The sequence below is a fragment of the Mustela nivalis genome (assembly GCF_964662115.1).
Source record: "Mustela nivalis genome assembly, chromosome: X".
NCBI classification, from domain to species: Eukaryota; Metazoa; Chordata; class Mammalia; order Carnivora; family Mustelidae; genus Mustela; species Mustela nivalis.
The window spans coordinates 12,181,540-12,194,127 of NC_139040.1; the positions used below are offsets into that span (position 1 = coordinate 12,181,540).

The 12,588-nt window shown below is 40.0% G+C and overlaps 1 protein-coding gene across 10 annotated transcripts in view; it reads left to right on the forward strand.

The window, feature by feature from the left end:
* ATP11C (ATPase phospholipid transporting 11C (ATP11C blood group)) overlaps positions 1-12,588 on the forward strand; it is a 186,738-nt gene that overhangs the window by 87,376 nt on the left and 86,774 nt on the right. For all 10 annotated transcript variants that reach the window (XR_014307190.1, XR_014307191.1, XM_082717560.1 and 7 more), the window contains exons 3-5: positions 5,773-5,862; positions 8,525-8,605; positions 10,696-10,803. Coding sequence is in view for 8 of the 10 variants with exons in the window: in XM_082717560.1 (XP_082573686.1) it covers positions 5,773-5,862; positions 8,525-8,605; positions 10,696-10,803 (279 nt within the window). In the remaining 2 variants the exon portion in view is untranslated. The remainder of the gene's footprint in view (positions 1-5,772; positions 5,863-8,524; positions 8,606-10,695; positions 10,804-12,588) is intronic.

Consider the following 12,588-nt stretch of genomic DNA (forward strand, 5'->3'; position numbering starts at 1 on the left):
TGGCCAAATTAATCTCCAAGTGTGAATGTCCTTTTCCGAGTGTGAATGTCCTCATCAGTGAAACGAAGCTGATGTTGCATACCTAAAAGCACTCTCTGTCGTTCCTAGTACCTAGTCGCCCTCATTCTACTAATATTAACTCGCTCATCTTTACCTTTGGCTGACCAGGTTAGGTACTGGGTGCTAGATGGCAGATAATCAATAGACTGACGGATCTTGATAGATTGTCCTTACTTCTTCAGGTAGCCAGGCAAGGCAGTTGTAAGATGTTAGTGACAGTTGGATCACTGCAAGCTTGCGAACGCCTAGGACCTGAAAGAAAATTATGCCCTTCCTTTAAAAATGTAACATTTGGTTTTTAAACACACATGTGATTTCTCGAGGTAGTGATGTAGTACAGATTATACATAAGTAGGAGATTAACATGTAAAATACAGACAGAATGAGTAAAAACTGTTCCCTAATGAGCATGTGTCTATGGGCCTATAGAACACTCTGAGTGTCTTTGGATAAAATGTCTATTTCCTGTTCATCTTGAACCTTATGGCAGAAAATCTATCCTCAGCCAGAAGTTTTCATACCTGTGCTCAGGATGGGGACTATTCCTTTGATTGAGAATTATTAATTCCCCCTGTAAGATCCAGGATAGCAGTAGTAGTCCTTTGACTCAGAATCATAGACTTACAGAACTGAAAGAGCCTACGAGATTATCTGTTCAACCTGTTGACTGTACAGGTAGAGAAGGCAAACCAGAGAAATTTAAGTTAGTGCTGTGGTCACCAAGCAGAGTAAGCTATAAAGCCAGGAGCAGAACTGCTTTGTGAGGTCTGATGGCTCTGCATAAAAAGCCCCTTTCATGTCTCTGTACCATTGGGGCTCCTTTCTCTGTTTTCTCTCGTGTTTTGCATCAAAGAAAATCTAAAATACTTTCCAGGGAATTACTGTTTTCCATAGTGTGTTATGTGGAACATGCTAATGTCACTGTCGTTGAACTAATCATAACCATTTTGTTGTAATATATTTCACGATTTCACATTGTAAAAGAACTAGAAGACTGTTTAATTGTCAAATCTTTTATATTTAATATAATATTTCTCATATTTTATCTAGCTTCAGTTTTACTGGTAGACAAAACAGTACATTTGGATTTTTTTTAAATAGTCAAGAGCTTCATAAGGCAAATAAAGATTGTTTCTGAACAGATTTGCATATCTACCTCTGTATCAGTATGTATCTTTTAGAAATCGGAGCAAAGAAGCGAACATTTCTGCATTGATAGACGAGCATCTCTCTTTTCTCTGTAAATATTATATGTTGACAGTTTTTCTAGTTTGCCATGCTTTTTCCTAAAAGCTCTAAAGCAGAAAAAGAGGAATTGACAGTGAACTACAGAAAAAGAACGAAATCTTAATACAGTGAATAATTAGGAGAGGATAGTGTACATAGAGTGTAGTGGTAAAGAGCTTCATCCTTGTAGCAGAAGACCTGGGTCTGAATTTAAATTAAGGCATTGAACCTTTCTGTGTCTCAGTTTCCTTATCTGTAAAACGGAGACACTAACAGTACTTACCTCAGAGGATTGTGTGAGTACAAAATAAAGTAATCCACAGTTCAAACGCTGTGCTTGGCCTACAGTAATGACTCAGTAAATGGTAGGTGGTCTTGTTAAATTACATTTCTGTGATTGGTAGTACTGCGATCCTGAGCAGTACTGGTGATTCGCTCAGTCTCATGTGTTTCAGTTGTGTGGCTTGATCTCTCTTTAAAAGAGGCCTTTGGATCCATTCTGGAGAGAACAATATTTTCATAATTTGAACTTTTCCTTCCTCACATTGTCTTTTGACCAGAATATGTTACTGAAGAAATGTACAATTTATAGCATATGTTATCTGCCTTCCGGCTTTGTAGCAAGTGTTGACTTCCTTTTTTAACTCTTTGATGATAAAAATACCTTTCTGTTAATGGGTGCTTTTTATTTACTGATAGCACCAGTAATGCCTGGTAAAGACTGGGAATAAGTCTTATTAATGCAGGGAACACTGAAGATAAACACTTTGATCTAAATTATACTTACTGATAAAATTGGTCTTCTTTTCTTCTAGCAGAACACAATACTTTTCCATAGAAAAACTTGTTCTCTGCGGCCTTCCTACTTTAATAAAATCAGCAGGAACCTTTGGGAATCACCAGAATTTTGTAGCTGGTACAAAATTTGGAAATCTCCTTCGGTAGCAAAAGGAACACCGATTGCTTGCTGCTAGGATCTTTAATTTCCGTCATATTTCCCCATTACACATTTTTTTTTCTTTAAAAATTGTGAGCCTTAATCTTGAAGGTGCTTCAGTGGGTTAAGAATCTGTGAGCACCACCTAACTCTTTGAAGGTATACCCGAGGTTAAATTTAGAACTCCTATGTGAAAGACTGTCTTGAATTTAAAGCTTCAAGCCTAAAATTACACTAGCAATCTCCCTCATTTCTAAAACTCGGATTTTCAGTAGAATTTATTGGACATTTCTTTGAATCTTTTCAGACTCCCCGGACGGTGCCTTTTTAGCTAGTTACTAAATCCTAGTGTCCTGGTAACTCCCTTTACTCTTTTGAATTTATGGGAGAAAGAGTAGTACTTCAAAAAAAAAAAAAAAAAAGTTTCGCTTCACCTTGGTAATGGGCAGTGGAATAAATGGCCAAAACTTAAGATCAAGATTTCTTGTGGGGCGCCTGGGTGGCTCAGTGGTTAAGCCGCTGCCTTCTGCTCGGGTCATGATCTCAGGGTCCTGGGATCGAGTCCCGCATCGGGCTCTCTGCTCAGCAGGGAGCCTGCTTCCTCCTCTCTCTCTCTCTGCCTGCCTCTCTGCCTACTTGTGATTTCTCTCTGTCAAATAAATAAATAAAAAATCTTTAAAAAAAAAAAAAGATTTCTTGTGCCTTCTTTGTATCAAACATTGTTCTAGGCAGCTGTGGTAAGGGGCTTATGGTGTGTTCCCTGACCCCGTGATAGCTTCTGGCCTGACACAGGAAAGAGGAGGGCATATAGCAACAGTTTCCTATAACGGTAATACCCAGAGTTTCCTAAGAAGCAGTTCATCTAATAAGTTAAAACAGTGGTAAACAAACAGTGGGGGCCTAGAAACAACAACAAAAATGTTCCCTTTTGATGTGTTAACACCCCACAGAGGACTCTAACAGTCCCTGATGTTTGTTTGTTTAATTAAAAACCCCTTAGTTAGGGAACAGAAGGTCAACAAGCCAGAAGCTCAGCTGTTAGCCTGTTGTGGGAGTTTTGCTTATTGTTTTAGAAAATTGATCTTAAGTCATTGGGACAGTTAAGTGCTGATCCTGGACTATATCAGCTTCAAAATGACTAGAGCAGTGGTTTTGACCCCTTTTGTTTTTGGTCACAAGCTGCCTTGGGAACCTGATAAAAAAGCGTGGATTCTCTTCCCCCAAATGATGCAAATGCACACAGTTCTGTACTTCGTTTTTCATTGTTGCTTATTAAGTTTTGAAATTGCAGTAGAGTTAGCATACAGTGTCTTATGAGTTCCAGATGGCAGTATAGCGATTCAGCACTTCCAGACATCACCTGGTGCTCATCACGACAGGTGCATCCTTAATCGTCATCAGCTGTTTCACCCAGCCCCGCCCCCAGCCCCCGCCCCTCAACAGTTTGTTCTCTGTCATTAACAGTCTGTTTCTTGGTTTGTCTCTCTCTCTCTTTCTTTCTTTTAACCATTGTATTGTTTCTTAAATCCCACATACGTGTGAAATCATATTTGTTTTCCTCTGACGTATTTTGCTTAGCATTATACTCTCTAGCACCATCTGTGTTGTAATTGGCAAGATTTCATCCTTTTTTATGGCTGAGTAGTTTTCCATCGTGTATATACCCTGCCTCTTGTCTATTCATCTGTCAGTGGACACACTTGGGCTGCTTCCATGGTTTGGCTATTGTAAATAATGCTGCTAAAAACATAGGGGTGTACGTATCCCTTTGTATTAGTGTTTTGTATCTTGGAGATATATGCCCAGTAGTTTGAGGACTGGATCCTAGGGTAGCTCTATTGTTAACTTGTTGAGGCACCTCCATACTGTTTTCCGCAGTGGCTGCACCAGTTTGCACTCCCACCAACAGTGCAAGAGGAACAGTTCCTTTCTCTGCATCCTCACCAATACCCATTGTTTCTTGTGTTTTCTGTTTTAACCATCGTGACAGGTGTGAGGTGCTATCTCACTATAATTTTGTAGTTCATTTTGAATGACCTTCCTTGAGGCACTTCCATGAATCCTAGGCGAAGAACCTTCTGGGTTGGCATGTTAGATTGTAATGCAGCTCTTTTACTGAATATGTTTGCCTTCATTTATCTTCATTTTCTTGGGATCCCCTGAATCTTGAGCCCATAAGAGAGGTTAGTAGTAAATTCACAGATATTGTGCCATGCTCTACAACTGTGGCATTTCAGTCACCTTACCTAATTTAATGGATATTTTCTCACCATATTTGTGGTGGAGATCGTTTAAGTGTAAATTTAGATCTTTTAGGTTAAGAAACCTATCTTTCTGGTTTCTGGTCTTCATTAAGATATCTAGAAAATTCACCTTCTCATGGGGATTTTTTTTTAAGTTTTTATTTATTAATTTTTTTTAAAAAAATAATTTTTTATTTTATTTTATTTATTTGACAGAGAGAAACTAGGCAGAGAGGCAGACAGAGAGAGAGGAGGAAGCAGGCTCCCTGCGGAGCAGAGAGCCCAATACGGGGCTCGATCCCAGGACCCTGGGATCACAACCTGAGCCGAAGGCAGAGGCTTTAACCCACTGAGCCACCCAGGCGCCCCAATTTTTATTTATTAATTTGACAGACAGAGATCACAAGTAGGCAGAGAGAGAGGAGGAAGCAGGCTCCTTGTGGCGCAGAGAACCCAATGCAGGGCTGGATCCCAGGACCCCGGGATCATGACCTGAACCGAAGGCAGAGGCTTTAACCCACAGAGCCACCCAGGCGCCCCTCTCATGGGGATTTTTAAATGATTTTGTCCTTGAGCTTAAGATATTAGTGAGAAAGTCTAGGTGATTCAACAGTTGGCCCAAGAGTTTTCTTCTGCCCACGTACTACTTAGTATTGAACCTTTAACCTGCTACCAGTTACCAAAGCCCAGCGTGGTGTGTTGTTGATTAAAGTGAAAGCCCTCCATGACCCAGGGTTACGAGTACACCTCAGCTGTCTCGGAGGTATGGGGGGGAGAGGGGCATTGCTGATAGGGACAGAGTTATATCAGTGATGGCTATCAGACTCCAGTGGTTAGCTGAGCCGGAGGGATTAATTTGTTTGTTCATTCATCCAACTAATTTATTGAGTGTCTTTGTGTCTGCTAGGTGTTGGGGGAGAAGTAATAAGAAGACAAAAGAACAGCCTGTCTTTATGAAACGTATTGCCTATTGAGGGAGAAACTTTAATAAAAAGTGCTCACATCTATAGTTATTCACCGTAACAAGTATTATTAAGGAAGTATAGAGTGACCTGAGAACGCCTGACAATTTAGATCAGGTCAGGGAAAGTAGAAGTTGGGGACTAGATGACCCAGCTGTGATGCTGCAAATGAAAACTTCATTTCTTACATAGTGTACCTCTAAGTGTATGCTTATTTGTATGTGTGAGGTGTGGGTTTTAACATGTTTTCAAAGTATTTTGATAATCTGGCCCATATGAGTTGTTACTAGAGTTTTCCAAGTTTTCCTTCTAATAATATTTTTTTCCCCTTCCTCCCATATAGTATACACTTTGGAATTTCCTCCCAAAGAATCTGTTTGAACAGTTTAGAAGAATTGCAAATTTTTATTTTCTCATCATTTTCCTTGTGCAGGTAAGAGTTCCACAAACAACCATTCCCCTTTTAGAAACTTAATTACTCCAAACAAATTTTCAATCCATTTCTAACTTTAAAATGCTCTGTGTCTAAAAAAGGTGTTTCAGGACCTGTTTTAATAAAACTTTGTAAAGTATTAATATTACAGTTTAAGATTTATATGATTTTGCATATTTCCAAAAGTAGCATTTTTACTAAAAAACCTGTTGAGAATTTGTTACTTTCTTTAAAAACTTTCATAGACTTTGTATCTTTGTTCATCCTAGAAGGACATATATTGTGTATCATTAAATACAATGACATATATTAAAGTTTAAAATAGTTCAAATAAATAGTTTTACTTCATTAAACATCAGATTCAGCTTAATTTTATCACTTTTCTTCCTGATACCAGTTTTGCTCTTCCTCATTCATTTACTTTACGTGTGAAAGCCTGATAGATTTGATCTTCTCTATGTTTCTGCTAATGTTTTGTGTTTTAAATTTTAGACATCTTAATTGCCTCTTCCATCTTTAAGACTATGAGCTATTACAAGTTTTCCTTCACCAAAATTACCCCCAGAAAATTTTATTACAGTAAGGATATTTTTCCCGCATTTCATTTTTTAAACGAAGCAGAAACATCATCCCAATGAAATTGCTCAAATGCCTTGTTAATGTTAAGTGCTTCTGTTTATCCACTTTGAGGCTTTGAGTAAATGGTACTGTAATTTAATTTAGCCCTGCTACTTAAAACCAATCTGGGTTGTGATATGGGAAGGAGCTATTCAGTCTCAAATGATGGGGCATTTGAAAAGGAGCTACTCTAGATCCATGGTAAGATACCTTACAAACAGCATAAAATAAACCATACAAAATTATGCCCAGGAAAGTCATTCTTCGTCGTGTGCAGCATGGTTCAGTTTGGTTCAGTGAATGTATCTGGGGTTTTCCAGATAACAAAGATTATAGCAGATGCAATGAAGATCAAGACATGGCTTTTCTGTCCTTAAGAAATGTATGTTACACTCATATGTCCATTTAATTTCTTTTTTTTTAAATTTTATTTATTTATTGGACACAGAGAGATCACAAGTAGGCAGAGAAGCAGGCAGAGAGAGGGAAGCAGGTTCCCCGCCGAGCAGAGAGCCCGATGTGGGGCTCGATCCCAGGTCCCCGAGATCATGACTTGAGCCGAAGGCAGAGGCTTAACCCAATGAGCTACCCAGGCGCCCCTATCCATTTAATTTCATGCAATACAAGTCATAAAAGTCGCATGAGCAACATGCTATGGGGGTACAGTGGGAGTTCATAGGTCTTTCTAGCCAAGAGGAGCTTAAGAAGACTTCAAAGAGTAGATGATACCTGAATTAAGCCTTGAAAGATTAGAGCAAGTTAACCTGGTGAAGAATGCCAGATGGATATCTCAATCTGTGCATGAAGGCTCACAGCCACATAAAAGCATGTATCTCTAACTCGAGGCATGTGGCAGAGCCCGGCCTGGGTGGGGATAGAGACGAGAGTGAGTTGCCCGGGCAGAGTGAACCCATGGTCCTTTGTCCCTCAGATCTGGTCCTCTCTCGGTATTTGTTGTTTCAGTGAATGACAACAACATCGACCCAGTCATGTTCACCAGACACTTAGAAGAGTCATCTCTCATCACCCCTGACAAGAAATGCCTTGCCATTCGTACTTTTTTTAAAAAAATATTTTATTTATTAGAGAGAGCGGGAGACCACAAGCAGGCAGGGCAGCAGAGGGAGAAGGAGAAGCAGGCTCCCTGCTGAGTAGGGAGCCCGATGCAGGGCTCAGTGCCAGGACCCTGGGGTCATGACCTGAGCCGAAGGCAGACACTTAAACGACTGAGCCACCCAGGTGCCCCATTCCTATGTGGGAGTCTGCTGCCATGGGCCACGAACAAAGTGATGGCTTGGACAAGGGGGTTAGCAACGGACATGGAAAGAACTTCCACAAATCCAGGAGGATGATCTTTTGGAAATGTAGTTCTGTTCGGGGGACTGCTCCTTGCCCGAAAGCTCTAGTTACTTCCGACTATGGGATAAACAATGAACTTGAGCCTAGAGGCCCTGCTTGGGCTTGCCTCTGTCCCCATCTCCAGCCCCGTCTTCCACCACACTCTCTCTTGCCTCTGGCTTCCTTTATTTCTTTAGACATGCCCCCCCACCCCTCCTACCATAGAGACATTGTCTGTGCTGTCCTCTGTGCCTGCCTGGAAGCCTGGCCTTCGTGCAGTTAACTCTGCTTTACTCTCTAGATTTCAGTGGTTCACTTGGTTGACGGTTTTCCTGTTTTCCTATAAGCTGCCCGCTCTACGAGGGCAGGGACGTTTCTCTCTCTTACTCAAAGCCGCATCTCTAGAGCCTGGCCGATGATAGCACAGGGCCTGAAAGAATGGTACTCGACGAAGAGATGGTAAATGACTGCTTCTGTTTCGTGGAGGGCATTAATCCAAACTGGAATGAAACCTAAGCCTGAATTAGAACTGTTTCTTTACATTAATTGCTCTGTGGATCGCTTTTGTTTTAATGAAAGTTAACATTGGCCCTGCCACCAGGATACATCTTGTCTGTATTTCTGCCCGAAATGGTTGCATCATGAGCCCTGTATATGAGCGAATGGCTTATGTTCCTTTTACATTCAATTTAATTTCTTTACCTAGGTCACAGTGGACACACCGACTAGCCCGGTTACCAGTGGACTCCCACTCTTCTTTGTTATAACTGTTACAGCCATCAAGCAGGTAAATTTCTTTTGTACAATTATGCCTGCATTTCAGTCCCATCTGGTTTGAATTTCATTGCCAAAGGTCCTTTTTCATATTTATGTAGAGTGGGCAGCATTATTGATTCCTATGGAAAACATATTAAAATGACCATAAGGTACTTCTTTAAATTTCCTTTTTTCCCCCCTTAGTATTTGTGTTGTGGGTTTGTAACCCTAAAAGAAAGAAGGTGGAAGGTACAGCTCAGTCAGGAGGTGAGAGGTGAAGTTTTAAAAAAATATTTTATTTATTTATTTGACACAGAGAGGGAGAGAGAGAGAGGGAGAGAGATCATAAGTAGGCAGAGAGGCAGGCAGAGAGAGAGAGAGAGAGAGGAGGAGGAAGCAGGCTCCGTGCTGAGCGGAGAGCCCGATGCGGGGCTTGATCTCAGGACTCTGAGACCATGACCTGAGCTGAAGGCAGAAGCTTTAACCCACTGAGCCACCCAGGTGCCCCGAGAGGTGAATTTTTAATGTATGTAAGTGTTTTTCAGTGTGTTCTGTCTTTCTGAAAAATTCCCAGTGTGGTAAATTTTTGTTGTTGTCGCCTAAAGCAGAGAACTCAAGAGTCCAAGTACTTGGTGTTTGTTTTCTTCCATGATGCAGCTGAAGTGGGTGGTGGGCAGAGGAGACTTATTCTCGCTTTTCGTCAATGCTGACAATTGCCATGGTTTCTGATGCTGATGACTTGGAAGTATTTTGACCCTTTTATATGATAGTACCTTTGAAAAATTCCACATGAAATTGAAAGTGGAAAAGGGAAGCTGGAGGTAAAGGGTGGGTTAGCAACGTTTATCGTGTATTGGAACAGTCCGGAGGACCTGACTGATGGCAGATATACTTTTAGACAGTAACTTACCAAAGAGCTTTAAAAATTATCCTCAAGAACTTCAAAAATGAAGGTCTGTTTAATGGAATTTTGAACAAGGTTACCTTTCCTCTTGGGGTTATCTGGTCTTCTATCTTGCCTACCGGAAACTGCAAGAATATTTTATCAAGTGTTTGGTTGCTAAATAAAGATTTCTGGAATGTTCTTTCCCTTAGGCTGTTAGGATTATTTTCTTTAACATCATAGAATTGCTGGTTCCAAGAATAGCCTGTATGGCTTACAAAAGCTCTTACTGATTCATTTTACTCTCTATACTAGTTCATCTTAGGGCCTCTCTTTCCTCACTGACATCACAGAAAGTGCCATAGGAAGTGATAGCCTAGCATTGTCATAAAGAGGGACAGAACAGGCATGAATATAGCATTGGAGAAAAAAGCAGAAGGCGATCAAGAGATTTTTTTCAAACAGTTCCATTTGAAAAGGTACAGACATTATTCTAAAGGAAAAAAGCAATGTGATGTAAAAAAGGAGAAGAGGTCATGCTCAAACAAATGAACATCCTCTTCCCTTAGTTCTTTTGGCTTAAATTTACTTCATACAGAAAACCAGACTAAAATGAGCCATTAGACCTTTCCCTGATTACTTTTAACTCTAAAAAATGAACACCAATTTGTGGTTTCCTTTACTACCAGTGGAAAAGTTTAACTGTTGACTTCCAAAACTTGTCGTGGATTCTGTGTCAAAAATAACCCTAACTTGCCTTTTCAATTCTCTGTCCCTGGGGAGGAATTAGATTTCCTCAGCAATGATCACTCCCAACAGTCTACTACAGAAGAATAGATTTAAGTGATTAGAGCTAGAAAATAAAACCCAGGGAAAAAAAATGGTCACATTAAAAGGTAGATAAATTAACATTAACTTGAATTTCAAGAGTAGAATTAGAAGAGTAAATCATAGCCTTTCACATTTGAAGAATATTAAGGTTCTGATGCCCGTGTTTCCATTGATACTTCTCTGGAGAATGGAGAAACCTTTCAGCAGTAAAGCTATTTGCCTAAGGGGTATTTTGAAAGCATATCTTAGTTTTTGCTGTAAAAATGAACAATGTTGTCTCTTTAGCACTGTGAGTTGAGATTAATACTATCAGTCTAAATATCTGCTGGTGATTCATAGAGGGGGCTATAGAAATTTATTAACTGCACTGCATTATGTGAGCTTGACTCTAGTTATTTTTATTCTAGGGATATGAGGATTGGCTAAGACACAGAGCTGACAATGAAGTCAACAAGAGCACTGTTTACATTATTGAAAATGCAAAACGAGTGAGAAAAGAGAGTGAAAAAATCAAGGTATTTTTGTAGTTCGATTTTTTAAATTGTGGTAAAACACAGCATTTTAGAATATACAATTGAGTATATTCGTGTTGTTATGCAACCGTCAACACTTTTGAGTTCCAGAACATTTTCATCACTCCAGAAGGTAACCCCCATGGACGTTAAGTCGTCATGCCACATCCCTCCCTCCCCCAGGCCCTGGCAACCACTAATCCTCTTTCTGTCTCTATGGATTTACCTATTCTAGATTATTTCATATAAATGGAATCCAACACTGTGTGGCCTTTTGTGTCTGCCTTCTCTCACTTACTGCAATGTTCTCAAGGTCTCTTCTTACTGTAGCATATATTAGTAAATCCTGCTTTTTATGGCTAAATATTCCTTCGTATGGTTATACCACCTTTGCTTTATCCATTCATCAGTTGGTGGACATTTGGGGGGTTTTCCACCTGTTGGCTTTTAGGAACATTGCTGATATGAATATTCACGGTCAAGTTTTTGTTTGATCACCTATTTTCAGATCTTTGCAGTATATACTTAGTAGAATCACTACATGATATGGTAGTTCTGTGTTCAACTTTTTCATGAACCACCAAGTTGTTTTCCACAGCAGCTGTGCCATTTTACATTCCACCAGCAATGTAAGTATCATCTTTTACTACCAGCCAAGTTCTTTTTTATTTATTTTATTTTTTAAAGATTTTATTTATTTGACAGAGATCACAAGGAGGCAGAGAGGGAAGCAGGAGGGGTGGGGGAAGCAGGCTCCCCACGGAGCAGAGAGCCCGGTGCAGGGCTCGATCCCAGAATCCTGGGATCATGACCTGAGCCCAAGGAAGAGGCATTAATCCACTAAGCCACCCAGGTGCCCCCAAGATCTTTTTGAATCCAAATTAATCATTGTTGATTATTACCTAATAAGATCCCTGTCAATAAGATTTTAGACCTCTCCACATCAAATAATCTTTTTTGTTCCCAAGAGATAATATTTTAATTAATAATATACTTTACTTTTTCAGAGCCGTTTTGATTTCACAGCAAAATTGAGGAAAGTACAGATTTCACATATACCCCCCTTTTCCCATGTATGTACAACTTCCCTCAGTGTTCCATAGCGGTATTTTTGTTGCAATCCATGAACCTACACTGGGGCATCATTATTACCCAATGTCCGTAAGTTTTCATTAGGGTTCAGTCTTGTTCCAAATTCAGTGGCGTTAGACAAATGTCTAATCACAAGGATTCACTAGTATCAGGTAGAGTCGCTTCACTGCTCTAAACATCCTTTATATATGCTTTGTCTCGTCGTCCCTTCGTCCTGGCAACCCCAGGTCATCACTAATCTTTTTACTCGATAGTTTTGCTTTTCCGTAATATTATACTGTTAGAATCATGTATGGTATGATAGTATGTAGCCTTTTCAGATTGGCTTTTTTTTTTTTTAGATTCATTCATTCATTCATTCATTTATGGGGGGGGAGGAGAAAATAAGAGAGGAGTGGGTCAGAGGGAGAAGCAGACTCCCCACTGAGGAGGGAGCCCGATGTTGGGCTTGATCGATCATGACCAGAGCCGAAGGCAGTTGCCCAACCAGCTGAGCCACCCAGGCGCCCCAGATTGGCTTCTTCAACTTAACAATACGCATTTAAGTTTATTATGCCATGTCTTTTCATGTCTCAATGTCTCATTTCTTGTTGGCGCTTAATAATCCATTGTCTAGGTGGAGCAGTTTATATATCCGTTCCCTTTTTTTTTTTAGATTTTATTTATTTATTTGACAGAGATCAGAAGTCAGCAGAG